At 37.5% G+C, this 23,962-nt stretch overlaps 2 protein-coding genes across 2 annotated transcripts; both read left to right on the plus strand.

The window, feature by feature from the left end:
• Positions 1-417: 417 nt before the first annotated feature.
• LOC138878389 (uncharacterized mitochondrial protein AtMg00810-like) lies at positions 418-3,649 on the plus strand. The gene is made up of 2 exons (XM_070158063.1): positions 418-1,471; positions 3,585-3,649. The coding sequence occupies exons 1-2, from the start codon at positions 418-420 to the stop codon at positions 3,647-3,649; spliced, it is 1,119 nt and encodes a 372-aa protein (XP_070014164.1).
• A 7,809-nt stretch (positions 3,650-11,458) lies between these two features.
• Positions 11,459-19,434, plus strand: LOC104241178 (protease Do-like 9). Its single transcript, XM_070158064.1, has 6 exons — positions 11,459-11,712; positions 18,212-18,443; positions 18,550-18,651; positions 18,732-18,782; positions 18,906-19,010; positions 19,106-19,434. The coding sequence occupies exons 1-6, from the start codon at positions 11,459-11,461 to the stop codon at positions 19,202-19,204; spliced, it is 843 nt and encodes a 280-aa protein (XP_070014165.1). The 3' UTR covers positions 19,205-19,434.
• The last annotated feature ends 4,528 nt before the right edge of the window (positions 19,435-23,962 follow it).

Raw genomic sequence — 23,962 nt, forward strand, 5'->3', positions numbered from 1 at the left:
TGAAGCTCAGGAAGAAACTTCATATGATTTTCTTCCATACTTTAGTGATGAAGAGGAACCAGAGACCGTGAAACATTTGCAAGATGCAACTCTGCCTCCTTCGCCAACCAATGTTGCATCTCTTTCTTCTCAAGAAAGTTCAAATGAACAACAACAAAGGAAGAGGAGTATTCAAGATCTCTATGATGACACCGAAGAAGTTACTAATTTTGATTTTTTTATATTGTCTCTTTGCTGATAGTGAACCAATGAACTTTGATGAAGCTGTTACAGACAAAAGGTGGAGACAAGCCATGGAGGATGAGATCGAGTCAATAGAGAAATAACAACACTTGGGAATTAACGACTCTTTCCAAGGGTCAACGAGCAATTGGAGTGAAATGGGTATACAAGACAAAGAAGAAGGATGATAGAGTTATGGAGAGATACAAGGCACGACTTGTGGCTAAAGGCTACAAGCAAAGGCAAGGTATTGACTATGAAGAAGTCTATGCACATGTTGTCCGCATGGAGACGATTTGTTTGCTGATCTCTTTGGCGGCGCAAATGAAGCAGAAGATCTATCAATTAGACGTCAAGTCAGCCTTTTTGAATGGCTATCTTGAAGAACAAGTCTATGTTGAACAACCATTATACTTCCTGGTCAAAAACAATGAAGATAAAGTGATGAAGTTGAACAAAGCTTTATATGGATTGAAGCAATCCCAGCGAGCATGGAATAGTTGCATCGACAAGTATTTTCAAGACAATGGATTTACTCATTGTCTCCATGAATATGCTCTTTACCTTAAAGTTCATACTAATGGAAATATCTTGCTTGTTTGTCTTTATATTGATGGTCTTATTTTCATGGGTAATAACCCAAGTTTGTTTGAAGCTTTTAATAAAGATATGTCCCGTGAGTTTGAGATGACGGATATAGGGCTCATGTCATACTACTTAGGCCTAGAAGTAAAGCAGATGGAGGGTGGAATTTTCATCTCTCAAGAAAACTATATGAAGGAGATCTTGAAGAAGTTCAACATGCTCGATTGTAACCCCGTGAACACACCGATGGAGAGTGGGACAAAATTGTCCAAGTTTGATAAAGGAGAAAAAGTGAATCCCACATTTTTCAAAAGTCTTGTGGGATGTTTGTGGTATTTGACTTGTACCATGCCGGATATACTCTTTGCCATTGGAGTAGTAAGTCGCTTCATGGAAGCTCCTACCTCCACTCACTTGAAAATCGCTAAAAGAATTCTTCGTTACCTAAAATGTACGATTGACTTTGGGCTATTCTATTCTTCTTTTAGTGATTTCAACCTTGTAGGAGTTTGTGATAATGATTATGCGGGAGATACTGATGATAGAAAAAGCACAACTGGCTTTGTGTTTTTCTTGGGTGATTCTGTTATTTTTTGGAGTTCAAAGAAACAATCAATTGTTACTCTCTTGACTTGTGAAACTGAATATACAACAACAATATCATGTACGTGTCATGCTATTTGATTGAGAAGATTGTTAAAGGATCTCAATTTACCACAAATTGAAGCTACAAAGATTTTATTAATAAAAATCTGCACATGCACTCGCGAAGAATCTGGTGTATCATCATCGAAGGAAGAATATAGACACAAGGTATCATTTCATCAGAGAATGCCCTATCAAGAAGGAAGTCGAGCTCAAATATGTGAAGTCTCATGATCAATCTGCGAATATTTTTACAAAACCTCTCAAGTTTAAAAACTTTCAGAGATTGAGATCGAGATTTGGAATGAAGAAGAAAAATCAAAACTAAGGGAGAGATTAGTGGGGTCAGCCTCATGAAATAAAAGAAAAAACTAAAGGAAAAATGTGATTGGTGGAAAAGAAACCAATGCTGGGCGGCAACTTGTTTTAATGGAACAATTGGTTTTGGTTTTGCAAATTGCATATGCAAACATTCTGATTGGTTTGTTCAACGGTGGAGGCTTCTATATAAGGAGCTTCAATTCCTTCATTTCAACACACTAAAAATTAGAGAGCGCAATAGAGCGTAGAGAGAGTAATTCATAGATTGTAGTCTGTGAGATAAATAGAGTGAGAGTTATATTATAGTGAATTATTTAAAATAAAAAGTGTTATTTCTCGTGAAGTTGTAGTAGTCTCTTGACTCTACCAAGTTATAATATTATAATGGTATTATATTGCTCCGCTCGGGTATTATATTTTATCCAGTTAAAAGATTTGGTGTCATTGTTACTTCTTGTGTTATTATTATTTACCGTGGATATTATTCCTGGGCGGTATATTATTTTTTCCAATATTGTTTTGGGGGAGATTATTCTCTCGATAATTTTTTTATATAAGTTAATTTTCTCATATGTAGGTCAATCGACCAAAATTATATTATCGTATATTATGCATTTTTAGAATAATTCTCTTTGTCATCTGATTTATTGTCACCAAGATTTGTTTTGGTAGCTTCGACATGAAACCTTGTTATTTTCGAACCTAAATCATTTCTCCCCATTATATTTGAAATGCATAGATATTTTGAGTATCACATTGGGTACATATAGAAAGAAAATCTGCATATTTATTGAAGTATTACCTCTAAAGCCTTGGTCACTGTAGGAATAGTCGTTTTATTCATTGTTCCTTCTACCTGTCATTTGAAAGGTAAAATTCTCACTTATTATTTGAGTGTCCTCTTTGCCAGTGATGCCTAATTAGGTCTCTCTACTAACTTTTTAACTATGTGAAAACACATGCCACACAAAAAATATGTATGTATGTAATAAGCTATATATGCATTCATGTTATGTTTTGAAGATCTAACAAACTTACTGTCAAGAACCAAATAAGGAACTTGTTACACATTCTCAAGACCTTAAGATCAAAAAGGTTCCAGCTAGGGATATGGTTCAACTCTTTAGAGTCAAAATAATAATATAGAGAATATATAAGTACTAGTTCCTATGCTGTCTGGACAAGTCAACTGCTCCAGCTATAAAGTTGTTGCCTGCACATGCAACAGTGCGAAAACAGTGCAGCAATCAACTTTATGGAAATGCCTTTTACCTACCTTGCTTACATCATTCATGTGATATCAAAAATGTATTATTAACATCAAGCAAAAGGTAAAACAAGTCACTTGAACACTTAGAGAATTTACTCAATCTCTCTCATAGTGATTGATCATCCAGCAAATTATTCTCAAGTGCATCAGAACAAAGAACGACACTGCTGACCAGTTCCCCATATCAATTTATTATATGTCCTTAGTTGAGTTGTAACTTTGTAAAAGCTCTTATTTGTAATTCCTACTTAGCTTACTTAGAAGCATTGTGTAGGAAATCCTTTGTAAATCATACACCCTTGTGTTTATGTCTTGGCTAGAGATAGTCGAGTTGTAAAGACTTTCTAATAGAGTTATTACAAAGTGGCTTGTACAGAGTTGTTACAAGTTAGTGATGGATTAAGAGGTTAATTCCTAGGTTATAATCTAAAGATTGCTCAGTAGTGAAGTTGAAATCCTACAAAGGTAGGTCATGATTTTTAATCCCGTTGAGCTGAGAATTTTTCATGTAAAATTCCTCTGTGTCATTTACTTACTGCAGTGTGCGTGGTTTCTATAGGAACTAATAGAGAACCTGGTTCTCTGTATAGTTTGGTGGACCCTTAAATTGTATCAATTAGTATCGGAGCAAGTTCTTTCTATCAGGCTAACACCTAGAAAGGATCCTCATGGCTGCTCCTTCAAACTTTGAAGAAGGTCAATCTACCTACAGGCCACCAAGGTTCAATGGCCAATATTATGGATGGTGGAAGACTAGGATGCACGACTTCATCATGGTTGAAGATTCTGAGCTTTGGGATGTCATCTGTGATGGACCCTTCGTTCCTACCAAGACTATCGGCGACCCAAATGTAGTTGTAACTGTTCCCAATAGAAAGGAATTCAATGACGCTGACCGAAATGCCATAGAAAAGAATTTTCGAGAAAAGAAAATTCTTGTTTGTGGCATTAGTCCTAATTAATATAATAGGATACCGGCATGCCAATAAGCTAATGAAATATGAGAAGCCCTCCAAACAGCTCACGAAGTAACAACAGAAGTCAAGCAATCAAAGATTGACATGCTTATAACTGAATACGAGCTCTTCAGGATAAAGGACGATGAATCCATTAAAGATATGCATACTCGCTTCACCTCTATCATCAATGAGCTCTATTCTCTTGGGGAAATCATTCCAAGAAACAAGCTAGTCAGGAAAATACTCAGTGTCTTGCCCAGCTCCTGGGAAAGCAAAGTGAACATTATCACATAGGCAAAGGACTTGCAAGAGTTAACCATTGATGAGCTTATCGGTAATCTGAAAACCTACGAAATGAAGAAGAAGAAGAAGGATAATGAGAAAAGAGAGCCTAAAAGGGAGAAGAAACTGGTCCTCAAGACCGACAACAATGATTCAAGTGGTAAGGATAGTGATATGGCTTACCTGACAAGAAGATTACAGAAAATGGTTCGCAGGAATGGAGGCATTCCAAAAAGGGGCAGTTCTAGCAAGCCAAAAAATTATGACCTCTATCATAAATGTGGCAATCCAGGACACTTCATCAAGGATTGTCCTCTCCTAAAGCAAGATCAATTTAAGAACAACTTAGTCAAAGCAACCAAGAGGAACCCGATTCCTAATAAACGCTTCAAGAGAAAGAATGTCGTTGACAATGTCGTGAAGCAAGCTCTTACTACATGGGGAGACTCCTCCAGCAAATCTGAAGAAGAAAATGATCACGGCGATAGTTCAATGGTGCTAGTAGAAAGTGAAGCAACTGAGTATGACCCAATCTTTGCCTTGATGGCTCAGTCTGATGATGATGAAGATGACGACGGTGATGAGGTAAATTTTCTAGATGTTCAGAGAAACCTGAAATCTTATTCTCCTAAAAAACTCATGTCTTATAAATGATAAAGATGCTTTAAATGTGGAATTAGGAGAAGCAGAGAAGTCTAGAGATGACCTAGTAGTCGTTGTGGTTGATTTAAAGGAAACAATTGAGAACCTGAAGAAAGAGAAGGATGCCTTAGATGAAAAAATTGTAAATATGGAACATGAGAGAGATGATCTGATGGTTATTATGGTAGATCTAAAAGAGACCATTGAGTGTGTTAGAAAGCAAAAAAAAGAAGTCTTAACTAAGAGAGTTGCTAACATTGAGCATGAGAGAGATTACCTATTAGTGGTGGTAGTGGGCCTAAAGAAAACAATGAGGAACTTAAAATGGAGAGCAAGCCTGAAAATTCTCAAAAGGGAAAGAAAGTTTCAAGTGAGGCACACCTTAAGCTTGAAAGTGAGTTAAAATCAGTAAAGTCTAGTTTGTGTGCCAAGCTTGAGAAAAACAAACAACTTCAGGAAGAACTAGAAAGAGCGAAAAGTGATCTTGAAAAATCAATTAAGTGGACCTGGTCCTCTAAATATATCAGTGCCATGTACACTAACAATGGGGGAAACATGCAAGGAATTGGGTTCCAAAGGAAAAAAAACTCCATACAACCCTCATAGCAAGTACGTTATTGTTCTTGACAATTGGCTTTGCACTTATTGTGACAATACTGTGCACTTCAAAGAAAACTGTAAGTCCAGATTTCAGTCACAACAGAAAAATAAAGTTTTTGCTAAAAAAGTTACTACTGGTAGAGAACCTGGTCCTTCATATAATAAATGTATAATGCCTGCTTTGACCAGAAGATCTCTCATTCACCCATTTCCTCATTACAAGGACCCAAACTCATTTGGATTCCTAAGTCTAACTCCTGATTTTCTTATGCAGGGAACAGTGAAAGGGAGCAGCCTACAATGGTACATGGATAGCGGTTGCTCAAAGCATATGACTAGAAGTATGAATGATTTCCATTCACTTAAGGCCCTGCAATGAGGGAGTATATCCTTTGGAAATGGCAAGAAATGATACATTCTAGGAGTTGTAAGGATTGGGAAATCTCTCTCTCACTCAATTGAAAATGTGTACTACGTGAATGGGTTGAAGTACAACTTGCTAAGTGTTTCCCAGATCTGTGACAAGGGAAATAAGGTGGACTTTTTTTGTCATAAATATGTACAGTCACAAACTTCGTGACTGGTGAGGTAGTGCTAGTGGCAAAAAGATACAAAAATATCTATGTTGCTGATTTTGAGTCTCTACAGAATGGTGATCTAGGTCATGTAAGCTTCACGTTGCTGAACAAATTGGTCAGGAAGGACCTGGTTCGTGGTCTGCCCAAGTCAAGCTTCAAGGATCACAAAGTGTGTGATGCATGTGTAAAACGAAAGCAGGTCAGATCCTCAGTCAATCCCAAAAAAGAAGTCAGTACCTCAAGGCCACTTAATCTTCTTCACATGGATCTATGTGGACCTATGAGGGTTCCAAGCAGGGGAGGAAAGAAATACATCTTTGTTATAGTTGACGACTACTCCAGATTCACCTCGACTTTGTTTCTAAGAACCAAGGATGAAACTTTTGAAGTGTTTGTTGCTTTCGTCAAAACGATCCAGGTGAACATGGGTAATAAGGTAGCTTTCATCAGGTCTGATCATGGGACAGAGTTCGACAATGCCAAATTTGATGAGTTCTGCACTAAAAATGGTATCACTCACAATTTTTCAGCTCCAAGAACACCTCAACAAAATGGTGTTGTGGAGAGTAAGAATAGAACTCTTAAAGATATGGCAAAGACAAGGTTGATTGACAGTGGGATTGCAAAGAATTTCTGGGCAAATGTTGTCAATACTGCTTGCTACTTGGTGAACATGTGCATGATTAGGTCCCTTCTGAACAAAAATCCATATGAACTGTTGAATGGAAGGAAGCCCAAGCTGACATATCTAAGGACTTTTGGATGTAAGTGTTTTGTCCTCAACAATGGAAAGGAAGCTCTTGGAAAATTCAGTGCCAAAAGTGATGAATGAATCTTTTTGGGATACTCATCTCAAAGCAAATCGTACAAAGTGTACAACAAAAGGACTCAATGTATTGAGGAAAGTATACATGTGATTTTTGATGAATCTCACCTCTCATGTGAGAAGGACAGATTTTTGAACAAGATGGAAAAATTTTAAAATTTGTTCCAGGAGAAGTTATTGACATGGCAAATGGAAAGGCAGACATGATGAGTCATGTCAAGGAATCCAGTGAGGATTATGCAAATACACCTCCATCCATCGGAGAGGAACCTGGTCCCACGATCACAATAACTAAAGCTGAAAACAAAGTTGTTGACGCAGTCCAAGGTACTCCTCTTGCTGAAACAAGAAGTGGCAAAGAACCTCAGTCAGGCATACCTGGATCTTCTACCAATGAGATTCAAGTACCAAATCGGAAGCACAAAAGTTCACACCACCTTGACAATATAATCACTCCTCTTGACTCAGGAATTCAAACCAGCTCAAAAGCTAGAAACTCACTCGCCTCTCAGCCTTCCTTTATCAAATAGAGCCTACAATTTTCAAAGAAGAATTAAAAGATGCATACTAGATGAATGCCATGCAAGAAAAGCTGCATCAATTTGAAAGAAACAAAGTATGGCACCTGGTTCCACAACCTGCAGATCGAACTGTTATAAGAACCAGATGGGTATTCAGGAACAAAATTGATGAGTTTGGAAACACAACAATAAATAAGGCAAGGCTTGTAGTTCAAGGCTACAATCAGGAAAAAGGGATTGACTATGATGAAACTTTTGCTCAGTTGCTCGAATGGAAGTTATCAGAATCCTTTTTGCCTTTGCATCACATATGGAGTTCACATTATTCCAAATGGATGTCAAAAGTGCATTTCTAAATAGTTTCCTAAAAGAAGAAGTTTATGTCAAGCAACCACCTGAATTTGAGAATCACGAGCATCCTGAGCATGTGTTCAAACTGGACAAGGCATTGTATGGGCTAAAGCGGGATCCTCGGGCTTGGTATGAAAGGTTGTCAAAATTTCTTCTAGAAAATGGCTTTACAAGAGGGAAAATTGACAACATTCTTTTTCTGAAGAAATGAGGGAGGAGCCTACTCATTGTGCAAGTATATGTTGATGATATCATTTTAGGAGCCACAATTGACTCTCTTTGTGAAGAATTTGCAAAACTCATGGGGTGTGAGTTTGACACGAGTATGATGGGAGAATTAAGTTTTTTCCTGGGACTTCAAGCGAAGCAGTCTCAAAAGGGAACATTGATAAGTTAGTAGAAACACATCAAAGAGCTGCTAAAAAGGTTTGACATGGAAGCTTCAAAAGTTATTGACACTCCCATTGCCACGGCTACTCATCTAGACATGGATGAACCTTGTTCCCCTGTAAATCAGACCATGTATAGAGGGATCATAGTCACTCTTGTATCTCACTACAAGCAGACCAGACATTGTGTTCAGTGTGTGTCTCTGTACAAGGTTCCAATCTAATCCAAAGGAATCTCATCTGAAGGTTGCCAAGAGAATATTTAGATATCTCAAAGGAACGCATGACCTGGTTCTCTACTATCCCTCAGGAGGCAACTTTGATCTTGTTGGGTATGCTGATGCTGATTATGCAAGATATCTGGTGGATAGGAAAAGTATGTCTGGAATGGCACATTTCCTGGGTTCTTCTATAATCTCATGTGGCACAAGGAAGCAAAGATCGGTGGCACTCTCAACTGCAGAAGCGAAATATGTAGTTGTTGCTTCTTGCTGTGCTCAATTGCTATGGATCAAGCACCAGTTGGAAGACTTTGGAGTGTTCACTGACTGTGTGCCCCTCCTGTGCGACAATACAAGTTCACTCAATATGGCCAAATATCCAGTCCAACATAAGAGAACCAAGCACAATGATGTGCGCCATCACTTCCTTAGAGACAATGTTGAAAAAGGGCTCATCAGCATGAAATTCTGCATCACAGAAGATCAGATTGCAGATATATTCACCAAGGCCTTAAGCAGAGAACATTTTGAAAGAAATCACTAGCCACTGGGGTTGATAAAACCCAACTGAGAACCTGGCCCCTCGATGATTGGCTATGAAAGAAATGTACAGGTAAAATTAGCTAAAAAGTGTTTTCTGGCAAAGTCTAACTTACCTCTATATCATTACAGGTAGGCACGCATGATGATTACAGAGCAAATAAGCAGTTGATACAGCGCACACCGGTAAAAAGGGCAAAGCTTATAGGTGCAAGATTCATTAGAGAACCTGGTTCTCCTGACACAAGTTAGTAGTTTCTTTGTTCTCTCATGCACAATTTTTAATGGTTAAAACAAGTGCCACATCATCAGTGTGTCAGTTTCTTTTCTTTGCGTCTTTTGAACCCAAACGTCTCACCCATTGGCAATCGACCCGAATCCCAAAATTGCCGCCCTTTCTTAACCGGTCCCTTATCCATCTTACATATATCCATCACTGTCACAACTCTTCACATCAAACTTTAAGATTTTCCTCCTTCTTTCTCTCTTCAAACTACCAATCCCTCCTCTTCAACTCATTACTTTCACCATGGCTGAAAATCACGAAACCTCGAGTGTTCCAAGTAACACCCCTATTGAGTCCTCACCAGTTAAAACATCGATGTTAGACTCCTCACTCAACACCACTACTTTCCAAAAACCTAAGGCAGAGTCACCCCCACACTCAGTTTCCTCTCCTACCCAATTGAGTTTTGGTTCTCATCGGAGCCGCAAAATCTCGACTCCTAAAAAGTTTGTGGCTACGAGCTCTACTCCTACCTCGCCGAAAAAAGAGGGTGAAAAAGGCACAGTCAAAGATGAAAATCAAGAAATCTCCAGTCTTCCCATGGAAGAAGGCTCAAATGTAGACCAAACTGCTGGTTCTGAGAATGCTGACTCCACAAAGGCATTCCCCGATCTTGAGTCTGTAGGTAACACTCCTCTTTCTCTTGCGTTTTCCATGGAGTTACAAGAGAGAGAAGCAATAGAAAATATGCTATCTATAGCTGGTGAATAGGTTATTATCGAAAGAGGTAAGGATGGGTCTAAGCCTCAGGGGGAAAAGTCTAAGACCTTGATAGAAGGCAGAGAGCTTGTGACTATTGAACAATAGGCACATAAAAATACTACTGGAGTACCTAATAAAGAACCTAATCCCTCCTCGGAGGATCCAACTCAGGGGTCCTCTCAAAAGCCCCATGTGAGTATTGACCCTACTCCCTCTTCTCATTTTGATGCTGAGCCTTTGTCTGTGGTTGTACCTGAGATGAGATCTGATTATGGAGAAGATAATGGAGATAGTGAAGAGGATTCTGATGATATGCCCATCGCTAGCTTGACTAGGCGTAGACCAATTCTGGTGGACAAAGTAAGTTTCGCCTATATTATCCACTGGAGAGTGATGGAGCAAGCCAAGCTCACCAAAAGTATTATTCCGTCCACAAAACTTCTCGTTGGGTTCAATTTGGCAAGAATAACAACCTGGGAAGAGATCTTGCTGCCCACGAATGCCGAGGGGGTGATGAAGATGACCCTTTTCGACGTAGTGGATGGTGATATAGGTTACAATATCATCCTTGGGAGACCAGGGTTGCACAAGATGAAGGCTATGCCATCAATGTATCACCAGTTGCTAAAATGCTCGACTCCCGAGGGAATTAAACAAATAAAAGGTGACCAACTGACAACAAGGGAGATGAATGCAATCTTAATTTCCAGTAGCAAAAGAAAGGAGCATGCGGCATAGCAATTACAGGAATCGGCGCCTGCTCCTAAACCTAGCAAAATCTGCCAGGGGGAAGAGTCGTCGGAATCCTATTAGGTACCAAGATATTTCCAAGTACCAGAAGAGACAGACGCAACAAAATCCACGGCGGAAGAACTTGAACAAGTCGCATTATTCAAAAAGTTCTTGGAGAGGAAGTTCCACTTGGAGACAGGACTACACCCCGAGCTCGGGTATAGATTTATTGAATTTCTTAAATTTAATGTTTATTGTTTTGCGTGGTCGCATGCGGATATGACAGGTATCCTGTAGAAGTGACCGTACACAAATTAAGCCTAGATCCCAGCATCCTTCCGATAAGATAGAAAAAACATCATATTGCCGAGGTCAGGAAAAAATTTGTCAAGGAAGAGGTAACTTGATTGCTTGATATCAGTTCAATCCGAGAGGTAAGTATCCAGACTGGTTAGATAATATAGTAGTAGTTCCAAAGAAGAAGAACAAGTTTCGCATGTGTTTAGACTATAAAGATTTAAATAAGGCGTGCCCAAAAAACTCATTCCCATTACGAAACATTGATCAAATGATTGATGTAATGGCCAGGCATGAGTTAATAAGTTTCCTCGATGCTTACTCCGGGTACAACCAAATCAAGATGAACCCTGAGGATCAGGAAAAAACTTTATTCCTAACAAACTTCGACACATATTGTTATGATGTGATGCCCGTCGGGCTAAAGAACGTCGGAGCCACGTATCAGCGCTCATGAACAAAATGTTCGAGAAACAAATAGGGAAAACCATGGAAGTTTACATAGATAATATACTGGTTAAGTCTTTGAACGTATGTGATCATCTTAAACACTTGCAAGAAACTTTTGACATCTTAAGGAAACATAATATGAAGCTTAACCGTGAGAAATGTGCGTTTGGGGTCAACTCCGGTAAGTTTCTGGGATTCCCGGTGTCACAAAGGGGGATCGAAGTTAACCCCAATAAAATTAAATCCATTGAAGACATCCCAGATCAACTTTCAAGCGTGAATGAGGTTCAAAGGTTAACAAAGAGACTGACCGCTTTGAGCATATTCATTTCCTGGTCTTTAGATAAATGCCATCATTTCTTCTCACTACTCAAAAAGAAGAAGAACTTCGAATGGACCCCGGAGTGTTAGCAGGCTTTGAGGGATTTGAAAAGGTATTTGTCAAGTCCTCTGTTAATATCAAAATCGGAGGAAGGCGAACAACTGTTGATTTACTTAGCAGTCTCGAAGGTAGAGCAAAATGCCATTTTAGTCCATGAGAACGAAGGTACACAATCTCCTATTTATTACGTTAGTGAAATTTTAACGGGAGTATAAACTCGCTACCCACATCTGGAAAAATTAGCCTTAGCTCTCGTAGTCTCCACATGAAATCTTAGGCCTTATTTCCAATGTCATCTGATAGCCATGGTGACCAATTTTCCCCTATGAACATTCTTCATAAACCCAAACTTTCGGGTAGGATGGCCAAGTGGGCTATCAAAATAAGTGAATTTGACATAGAATATAAGCCTAGGACTGCGATTAAATCACAAGTCTTGGCCGACTTCGTGGCCGATTTCAGACCAGGACTATTACCTTTAGCCACCAAAGAAGCAGTGATGGTGTCAGAATCAACATCAGGAGTTTGGATCTTATTCACGGACGGAGCTTCCAACGTGAAGGGGTCTGGGCTTGGCATAGTACTGACCACGCCCTTGGGAGAAATCCTAAGGTAGGCCATAAGAACCGTTCCCCTGACTAAAAATGAAGCAGAGTTTGAAGCATTGATTGCAGGACTCGAACTAGCCCGGGGGCTTGACTCCGAGGTCATAGAAATCAAATGTGACTCCAAATTGGTAGTAAATCAGGTCTATGGGATCTTTGAAGCCAAAAAGGAACGTATGCAACAGTATGTAGTGAAAGTCCACGCTTTACTCGCTCGATTAAAGGAATGGTCAATTACACACATCCCGAGGGAAGAGAATGGGGAAGCGGATGCACTAGCCAATCTAGGCTCGTCTACAAATATGAAAGGATCGAAATCTGGTATGGTCGTACAACTTATGCATTCGGTACTGGATGCAAATAGATATTATGAGGTCAACGCGACCAACTTGGTCTGGGACTGGAGAAATGAGATCATTGACTATCTCGAGCACGGAAAGTTCCCTAAAGATCCCAAGGCATCTCGGGTGCTACGCACTAAGGCAGCGCGATATAGTTTTAAAGGAGGTCAATTGTACAGAAGATCTTTCCAAGGCGTGCTGGCCCGATGTTTGGGAGCTTCTGAAGCTAATTATGTTATGCGAGAAGTCCACGAAGGGATCTGCAGAAATCATTCGACCGCGGATTCCTTCTTGCTAAAATTAATTAGGGCAGGAAACCACTGGCCCTGGATGGAAGAAGATGCCAAGGCCTATGTTCAAAAATGTGATAATGTCAACACTACGCACCGTTGGTACATCAACTGGCAGAGCCACCATACTTGGTTTTGTCACCATGCCCATTCATGAAGTGGGGGTGGATATCGTCGGACCACTGCCACCAGCCACCGACAAGGTAAGATTTCTTTTGATTTTAACTAACTATTTTTCTATGTGGGTTGAAGCAGGTCCTTATCAGAAGATTGGCGAACAAGAAGTAGTAGATATCTTGTAGGAGAATATAATTTGCAGATTTGGGATACCAAAAGAGATTGCCTTTGACAACATGCCACAGTTTATAGGCTCAAAGGTCACAAAGTTCCTTGAAGACTTAAAAATCAAAAGGATTACATCATCACCCTATCATCCGAGTGAAAATGTCCAAGCAGAATCAACCAACAAGGTTATTATACAAAATTTCATCTCCCGTCTTCTGGCAAAGACGTTGATGACAAGCGACTGTCCTCTACACAGAAGGACTTACTTGTGCCAGTCATACCTAGTAGCGGATACAGAACTCCACGATGATGGAATCAAGCTCCCCACTTAAAGAGAACGGCCCCAAAGTCAAAGAATACATATAAAAATACGTAAAAACCTTCTTGGGTAAGGTTATCCGCTCCGTCAAATCAGGAGTGATAATGTCTAAATCTTGGCAATGGCAATCTTCCTTCACATTAGGGATATTGGTAGAAGGGTACACCCCAATGGTCCACATACGAGGTTTAGCGGAAGGATATTTCTCTTCAAAGTCTTTAGTTATGACAAGACTTCTTGGGATGATGGTACTCACCGTAGGATGAGTAGCATCATCAGCTTTACCATTATTTTTTGAAGAACTAGGGTTTCTGGAAGAAGAAGCCATTTTTATCAAAAAGGAAAGGAAGGGTTTCTCTAAAGAAGAAGGCTAAAGAAAGGTTGAAGACAAAGTACGAGTTGAGTAAAGAGAGTTTGAGAAAATTTGGAGAATTATGAAGTATAAATGAAGAAGTTCGATGTGTGTAAGTAAAGGAATAAATGGCTAAAATCGTGGCCATAATTACCTCGTTAACCGGCAAAAGTGATGTTAAATCGTGGGATGATGCGTGTTTTGGGGAATTAAATGCAGAGAGACGCGCGCCTAATAAACCGTCAGAAACTTTTTAAAGGGGGTCAGAGAATTTCCCGCTAAAAAAATATCTCTACCAACTTTCTGGTGACACAAAGTTATGCCACCGGAAAGCAGGGGAACTATATGTATGGGGGTAAAATATGTTCATATTTAATGTTCACATGAGAAAGTGACACGTGGAGCCGGAGATAGAGGACAGTCGAGCCTGAGGGCAGTGATCTCGCTTGTTGTCGGAGAGAACGATATTCATAAAGGCAAAGTAAATGCCTACCATCTGGTAGTATTTAATGAAGAATATTCTATAACATTAAGTACATGGTCTGTTACAGAGAATAAGATATTTATCGCCTACCGTTACACATTCTTTAATGGCCCTTGTAATAGTCATTTAAGAGGGGCATGATCCTAGGACCTTGTTCCCTAGGTACAATTATAAATAGTGAGCTCCACCATCATTGTAAGTGAGGAATAATCTAACAAACATATGCTACACTTTGTTCAAAGCTCAATATAATTTTATCTTCTTGCTAATTTATATAATTATTATTGTCCCCGGAAGCCCTACTCCCGGAATTACGATTTCTGCTGTTTTATCTCCATATCAAGGCTAAGTATTACATTTATATATAATTTATTCATCATCTTGGGATCAAGTTAATTCACTTGTCTATAAACCACGTATAAATTTAACTGTACCTTTTTACGGGTAAATACTAGTGTAGTCCCATAAGTGGGGTCTAGGAAGGGTAGAGTGTATGCAGACCTTACCCCTGTCTTTAGAAAGGTAGAGATGTTATTTCCGATAGACCCTTGACTCAGGAAGGAAAAATGGAAGGGAAAATAACAAGCAAACCAATTTGACAACTGAAGCAAAAATACAAACTAACACTAAGTAATGCAATTAGAAACTGAAACAAGATAGCAATAAGTAATAACAACAATATAGCAATAAAAAAAAAATACAAGAAGGACACTAAGTGATGTATCAAAGCTACTATTACAAACAAGGAGAACACTCAACTACCTAACCCTTTACCTTTATTCTCAACCTCCATACATTCCTATCTATGGTTATATCTCGCCTAATCACCTCTCCCCAATATTTGTTTGGCCTGCCTCTACCTCTTCGTTGGCCCTCCAACGCCAGCCTCTCATACCTCCTCATAAGAGTATCAACGGCTCTCCTCTTAACATGCCCGGACCATCTAAGTCTCGCCTCCCGCATCTTATCCTCCACAGGGGCCAACCTATTTTGCCCCGAATAACTTTATTTCTAATTCTATCTAACCTGGTATGTCCCCACATCCATCTCAATATCCTCATTTCGGCCACCTTCATCTTCTGTACATGGGAGTTCTTGATTGACCAACACTCTGTTCCATAAAGAAATTATGATTTTAAATATATCATAAAAATTTTATATTCAACGAGATATGTCTGTATATCGAGAGTTTGTTCTCTCTCTCTCACACACACACACAACAAAGGAAAGAGATAGAGAATTTATGTACTTTACTCTTTTCCTGCGAATTTATCGTAATAATAAGAAAGTATAGAAATGTGTCATTTTCAAAAACGAAATAATGTCAAACAAAGTGGGGCGGATGAAGTATTATATTACCAGCCCGCAGAAAATCGATTTATCATTATTACAAATATTTTTTAGTTATATGACCCTTTTTACATAATTGTTGAAAAACTATAATACAAGAGATTGATAAATAAAACATACTTATTAGATATTTATAGGATTATTTTCTTCTATTCACATTATAATGGACACTCTTTTTCAACTTCATCTTCAAATAGTAGAAATGGCGTGGGGTAGCCATTGTTTAAGCTGGTATTTACTTTTTATCCAATATTTTTAATGCTTAGCAATAGTAGCAATAGTGGCCCGGTCGCCCTACGCGACTGGCGCTTCAAAGGGCAAAACTCTGGGTCGTAGTTTGTGACATATTTTCAGTAGGGGCCTTTAGTCTATTGATTAGAGTAGGGGTTGCGCGGGTTTCATTACTTTTCTTCCATTCCGTCGCAGAAAGAAAAGGATATATAATGATCGATTTGTACATTTCTCGAAAGAGTTCCTCGAGAGGACCATACCCTAGCCAGTTGTCAACCCTAAAGGTTTTTTTTCTGACTATTTCCAATACCGAAGCCAATATTAGCAACAAAAATAGGCCATTGCTGTCTGATGGTTCTCCAAGTGCTCACCCCAAATGAAGTTTTCACTGGTTTAGTACACTAGTGACCCTCTTAACCATACTTTTGATTTGTCATCTGCCTCCATAAAGGTTGTTCTTCACAGTCGTGTCTCCATAACCATTTTAGTAGCAGACACTTATTATGTACCCTTTAATTCCTTGTACCGGTACCACCTTCTCTTTTGCTGTTGTATTATGACCGCTAGATTCTAGGGCCATTTTTGTATGTTAAACATGTTTAGCTTATGAGTCAAAAGTAAATCTTTCTTAAATCTCATGCCTAGTCAAATATCATCATGTAAAATAAAACAGTGGGAGTATGAAAGACCTTATGGAATGTGATACCTAGTATTGAAGTCTCTTCCTGTTCTCCAATTATGTGTATTTGATCTTATTGATTACAAAAATGGTGATTTAAAGATTATGATTTATATTCAGAAGAAAGAACGCTAGATAAGTGTAGATTAGTCAAAGTTGCATATTCATTATCTAGTGAGAAGTTAACAAACAAGTTTAAAGAAGAGATAAGACACTACTATTTAACGTCAGGTGATGTCCGACTAGTGTGAGTGGACTGTATAGTTGTGCTCAAGAGCAAGAAAGGAAATTGAAATCATGAAAGCATCAAGATTTCATTTTCCCTTTATTTGTCTGCTTTTCTTGAGTATTTTATCTTTTAGATGCTTATCTGTAAAGGAAATATGAAATTCTGGTAAATTCCATATAATGTATCCGCAACATTCAATAGATGTTGAGATACTGTGCAAATCATCATTGTGATTTAGGTACCCGGCGATTAGAAAGGGACTGAACAAAGAAAAATGATTATTCCTTTTTGAACAAAAGAAACATAACGATTACTATAAAAGTGGGGAATAGATTCAAATTCGTTTACTAGATGTCTATCCATTGGTGCTCTGGAATATGTTTTGAGCTTTGTCCTTACTCTTTGTTGGTATGTTTAGTTTTTTACATATGGTCTGCTTTTTGTAATTTAGGTATTGAATTGTCTAGTAGTTAAATACATATTAACCTTTCATGCAAAGATGTTCATTTTGGTAGTCAAATACATTATGGTGTAATGTAAACATTGCTCAATAGGGTAGTAAATCTAGTTTCTCAAGCAATTTATGTCAGTGCAGAAGACTGCATTTAGTTCATTTCTATTTATCTTGATAGAATTGTTACTATTGTCAGCATTTCATTCTTGTGCACAGTTGATAGTAATATCTTTCATACATCTTGGAATTCTCTCTCTTCTATGCTGCGATTAACTTATTTGACCACTCTGGAAGTAAGAAATAAAAGTATTTGTTAGTGATGGGTGAAGGGGCAGAAGAAAATACAGAACAATTTTGTGTTGCTTGCTTTGGTAATACTGGCTATTGTATTGGCTACTCAAAACATTGATAAATATGTTAGGTATTGCAGGATTGTCAGATTCATAATCCTCGCACTAGGGTTCAAGAAGCATCCCATTGTTTAGCTGGGAATAATTGATTTGTGGAATCCCCATTGATATGATTAAAAAGGATCATATAGGTGCCAAAGAGGGATGGTTGGGAGGAATAATGGATGTTGCATATTTTTCTTGTGGGAGGCCTTATATTTGGCCCAGCTCCAAACTCAATCCCAGCTACACCTAAGAGACTAAAAATTAAGTTCTAATCACAAATATAGATGACTTTGTGAGATGGAAATTAGAAACTCTCTATCACTGAATTTCTGAACTTCATTATTATTATTATTTTGAAAATTGTAAATTCCTGATTTTGGTATTGTTATTTTTCAGTACCGTTAGGCATGGAGAGCGCATTGGTTTCAGCTATCTTGTTTCTCAAAAATATACTGGAGATGATGCTCGAGTGAAAGTTCTTCGTAAATCTAAGACTCTAGAATTCAAAATAAAGCTTAACGCACATAAACGATTGATTCCAGCTCATATCAAGGGAAAACCTCCTTCTTACTACATTGTCGGTGGATTTGTTTTCACTGCTGTTTCTGTTCCATATTTACGTTCAGAGGTTTGTAATCAACTGCATAACTTCATATTTTATTTATTACTTGTTCGCTATGCCTTTGAGGGCTTACATATCTTGCTTGGGTACCACTTTTTTCCCTTAAATTTAGTATGAAAAAGATTATGAATTTGATGCTCCAGTTAAGTTGTTGGACAAACTCTTACACGCAATGGCACAATCAATTGATGAACAACTGGTTGTGGTTTCTCAGGTCAGTCTAGCTCTTTGTCGATTTACTAGTCTGTTATATCTAAGGCTCCTTTCTGATCTGCCTTGCCCACTTCCTATTAGGTGCTTGTGGCTGACATCAATATTGGTTATGAAGAACTAGTTAACACTCAGGTGAGAAGAAAATATTGTGGGACTACAGAGCTGAGTAGTATTTACGAATTAGGGAGCTGCCATTGTTAATTTTTTCACGTGCATCTATATGTTTTGATTTGACATTGAATGAATGTAATCTAGGTTCTTGCTTTCAACGGCAAGCCTATAAAAAATCTGAAGAGCTTGGCTAACATGGTGGAGGCCTGTAAAGAAGAATACATGAAGTTTGATCTTGATTATGATCAGGTTATCTCTCTATCTGATTTTTATGTCCTTTCCTTTCTTTTCTTTTCTTTTCTTATCCTTCTGGACCTCTCAAGGTGATTCTGTTGTTTTTTTAGATTGTTGTACTGCAGACTAAAAATGCAAAAGCGGCAACGTCAGATATTCTTGCAATGCATTGTATACCTTCAGCCATGTCTGATGATCTGAAGACATGAGAGCTGTTTTTGATGGTATCGAAGCTCAGGACTCTCCGCATTCACCTTTTCTCCTCTTTGAGCTACTTTTTTGTGTTTCTACTCCTATTATCTTTGGTCAATTTGCATAGATTGTGGAGTTTCTACTGGCAACTGTGGTGTCATCGATGGCCTCTCCATAAGAGAGTTCCTGTTCTCTTCCCTGCGATAGGAACTGAACAGATGCTATGAAGTTTTGGTACCTTTTTTTCCCCGGGTGCGCAGTTCAAAACATGGTAGATAATGGGCTCGTCCCTTTATCCTTCTCCACTTAAATACCTACCTATTATATTGTCCAGCTAGTATACTAGATTTTCTTATAGTGCATTCCTGAGATACAAGTGGAGAGCGTTGTTTCTCCAGTAGTGGATTTGAGTGCTTTAAAGCCAACGTAGAATGTGGTTCAGAAGTCCTATCAGGAGATCACTCTACTGCACTCTCCCTCTCAGACCGCCTTTCATTTATACCTATACGATTTATGTTCTTGTAGAAACATACCTTTATATGTGCTTGCAGGATTTACTTTTCGATATCCTTTAGCATTACGCTTGTCTGCGAACTGCATAATGATGATGAGGTTATGAATATCTAGCTTAGCTACCTTTTTGTGTTGTATTTGTTTTTTTCCCTCTGTAACAAGGGAAACTTTTTTAGCTGAAGATAACGCTAGAGCCGCTAACATAACATTCAGAAATGTCTTTGTTCCTTTCCCTACTTAACATTGGAGAATCCAATGGCTATAATTGTTACGTTGTCACAACCCAAGCGAATCTCATATCATGACAAAACATGAGATGTTGAATATATAAGTAAACAAGCCTTATACCTTAGTGATGCGTTTAAAAGTTGTGTGGATCTAGGCCCAAAGCGGACAATGAGCTTGTTTGGATTGGCTTGTCTTAAGTGCTTTTAAGCCAAAATGGGTTTTAAGCTATTTTGTAGTGTTAGTAAAGTAAAAAAGTGCTTTTAAACACTTATTTTTAAGCTAAAATGACAAAAACAAGGTAAAAGTCAAAAGTTGGAATTCCTAATTTATGGCTTAAAAATTATTTTGGCTTAAAAGTCACTTAAAACAAGCACATCCAAACGGGCTCAATATCACTAGTTAATTGAGCTGTTACATATGGTATCAGAGCCATTCTGTGTGGAACCTTGAGATGGTGGGACAAATTTTAGCTATCAACTAAGAGCTTGTTTGACCAAGTTGTCAAAAACTGCTTATTTTGAAATGATTTTTTTTTGTTTAAATATGTTTTTTGAAAAAGTACTTTTGCAAAATAGTAGTTTGTGTTCGGCCAATTCGTTTGAATAATGCTTTTTGCAAGCTCATTGTGTTTGGTTATTTTTAAAAAAAAAAGTACTTTTAAGTATCAAATTACCAAAAAAGGATAGTAAAGGTTCGATTTGCAATTAGTATTAAAAATAAATTTAAACATTTATTATAAAAGAATTTAATTGAAATATAAAATATAAAGTAAAAATATAAATTAAAAATTTCAATCAATATAATAGTTATTCCAAAGTAATAACATTGAGTGCTTGGTATTACTTATTGTTTATATGATACTTTAAATATGCCAAAATATATTGTTTAATATAAATTTAAAATTTACTCTTACGAATAGGAGAAAAAGAATAAATCTATGATTAAAATAAAAAAGAAAAGAAATGTATAGTAGAATAAAAAGAAAAAGGAAAAGAAAAATGTTAAATTAATGAGGATAATTTGAAAAATATAAAGTTATTGCAAAGTTATTTTTGTCTTGAACAAATTAGTTTTCCGCTTCTACTTCTTGGAAGAAGCTAGAATTTGTAGCTTCTCCCCAAAAGCAGAAAAACTGCTTCTGTTGCTGCTCAAAAGTATTTTTTATTTTGGCTAAATATCTTAAACTTTTTATTAAAATACTTTTTTTACAAACAAAAAAAAGAAGTATTTTTGGTCTCCCAGAAGCTTGGCCAAACAGACTCTAAGTTTAGGCGAATCTCACATATTTTGGGATACATAGACATTTGTCTGTAAACACATAACCCCAGCAGGGGTCTGGTTTGGACATGCACAGCAATAGCTGATGCTGGCATAATCACAAACCAGACATAAAACATTAACACATGGAAGGGATAGGGGTTTGGGATTCATAAGATAGTAAGTATACAGTAATGATTGACAGGGCATGCTTGGGAGCACACATAAGGGAATGCATTAATCTAAAGGGGAAGGGGAGACATTATAGCATGCTGGTAATGTAACTTGACTGCAGGTTTCACGACAGAATCACAAGCAGAAGTAGACAAGAATGAGAGAAACTGAAACAATTAAAGAAGCATGTTGTTGTTGAGGCTTTAAAATTAACTAGGACATACCAGTTGAGAATGCAAAGTGCAGAAAGGTAAAGCAAGTCGGATTCTACAGTCTAGCCTTGGCTTTCAGCCGGCTAGACAAAGCAAAAGCACAAGTAGTAGTAGAGAAAGAGAGTTTTGAGTGTATAAGTGTGTGTTCTGAACTAAATTGTTTGTGTCTTTAAAGAAGAGAGGGTAGGGTTTTTATAGCTTTGAAAACGAGTGAAAAATAAGGCAACAAATAAAGGTTTAACACAAATATGGAAATAATCACAATCAGAATCTCACTAATACAAGTACTTTCCTTTAATCAAGGAATTACTGCTTAACGGATACTAATGGAATAATTAAGGAAATAAAATCAATCTGAGGAAGATTGATTTCTGACCATATAAGGGATAGTAAAATTATAGAGTATACAATTGAGTCTAGGTACAGAATATACTTAATTTGGGGAGAGGATTCAGCAGGGTAAAACATCACAGCAAATAAAGGAAAGGAATCAATCAATTTAAACAAATGAGTAAAATTAGGGTTTATAAGAAAATGTTTTGCAATCAGTCGTAACTTAAGAAAATAAAGATCAATCAAGAAAAGGTCATGATTCTGCACTTCAACATATAAAAGAATGAATATGCATATTAGACATGCAGGGTCAAACATATTGAAAAAAAGTAGCAAACTAGAGGAACATAAACATACAGGAGTGACATGAATAGGCTAAGGACTATTCAAAGCATGGTAATCAACAAGGTCAAGCAGTCATGGCTCACACATAGAACCAAAGTGAAGAAACTAGTCTAACAGGTAAAGAAAGTCAGAAACAAGTAAAGAACTCACAGTAATAAGTAAGGAAAACCTTTTAAAAAATTAGGGTTTTAATAATAGTCGAGTTAAGAAATGGTAAGAACTCTGAATCAGATAAGTCAAACAAGGAAAAGGATTCAAACACAAGAACTTAATCGAACCAAGCATGCGTATAAAATAAACAAAGAGAGTTTCAGAACACCGGATAGAACCAAAACACTTAGGGTTTTAACACGATGAACCAGGTAGAAGAAAAACATAAGCAAATCGTTTAAACATAGTAAAATCATAAAACAACACCGAAAATTGGAGAAGAGATATTTTAAAAAGAGTTTAAGAAACCCTAATTTTTGAGGACGGAGAGTCGCTTTGAAAAATCGGAAAAGCTTTGAGAAAAACACATAAGAGGCTCATAACATACACAGATCTAAGGTAGATCTAAAATAAAATCGAAAGATCTTAAAGGTTAGGGTTTCAGAGAACCCAGAAAAGTGAGAAAAAACTTTGAAAAGTTACCGATCTAGCTGGAAAAGCCATGGATCTGACTCGATCGGCCATGTATAGCTGGAAAAAGACCATAGACAGAAGTCGAGAAGGATCTGGATTAGATCTCTTTGAGATATTTCCATGGAATCACGAAAGCAGGCCACAAGGAGACATAGGAGATGAGTACACGTCTCAAACAGCCATGGGAGTCCATGGATTGAGTGATGATTGAAGGGGTTTAGGGTGGATTTGGGTGGCGGCGGCTAGGGTTAGCCTTAGGATTTCAGAGAGAGTTTAGAGGAGAGGGGATTCAAGGGTGGCAGACAGGTGAGGAATGATTAAGGTTAGGGGGTCGTTTGGGGTTAAAAATGGTAAGGTGGAATGGTGGTCGTTGATCTGAATGATCAATGGCCTAGATTAAATGGGGTAGGTGGGGATCCGGGTTTGGGTTGGTTTTAAAGGGTTAGGGTCGGGTTTAAAACAAAATTGGGCTGGGGATTTGGAATCTAATTTAGGCTATAATTGAAATACAAATGGGATGTTATTTAAATAGCCATTGTTTTCTTTTAATTTATAAAAAATAGTAAATAGTTTCTAAAAATAAATTGAAAGTACTAAAATGATTTATAACATATAAATAACAATTTAAAAATATAGGGCCTAATTTTATGCGTACAAAACACAATTAAACCTTAAAAGGGACAAATTTGCAATTATGTGAAATTTAGCTTTAAAAATACTAAATTGTAAAAATGTGTAAAAATTACCTTAGCCATATTTTGGCATAAATATAAAAACCCAATAGATGAATTATTAAGATAATAAGTTTGGAAATAATTATTGGGGATTTTATGGATAAAGAGGGGGAAAATAAATTAATTTAAACTTTTTAAAATTATAGAAAAATAACAAAAACCTTGGATATGCTTATGTATGAATATATATGCTATTTTGCATGTATTTTGCATATTTAAGAAATATATGGGGGAAAATTTGGGTATCAACAACTGCCCCTCTTTACCCGGGAAGGATGAAAGAGTTGTCGGTAAAGATATGATGGCCAATTTTGACCGAGCGAAACGGTTTTGAAGAGGATTTAGGCCGCACCCT

Source organism: Nicotiana sylvestris, chromosome 9 (genome assembly GCF_000393655.2).
Source record: "Nicotiana sylvestris chromosome 9, ASM39365v2, whole genome shotgun sequence".
NCBI classification, from domain to species: Eukaryota; Viridiplantae; Streptophyta; class Magnoliopsida; order Solanales; family Solanaceae; genus Nicotiana; species Nicotiana sylvestris.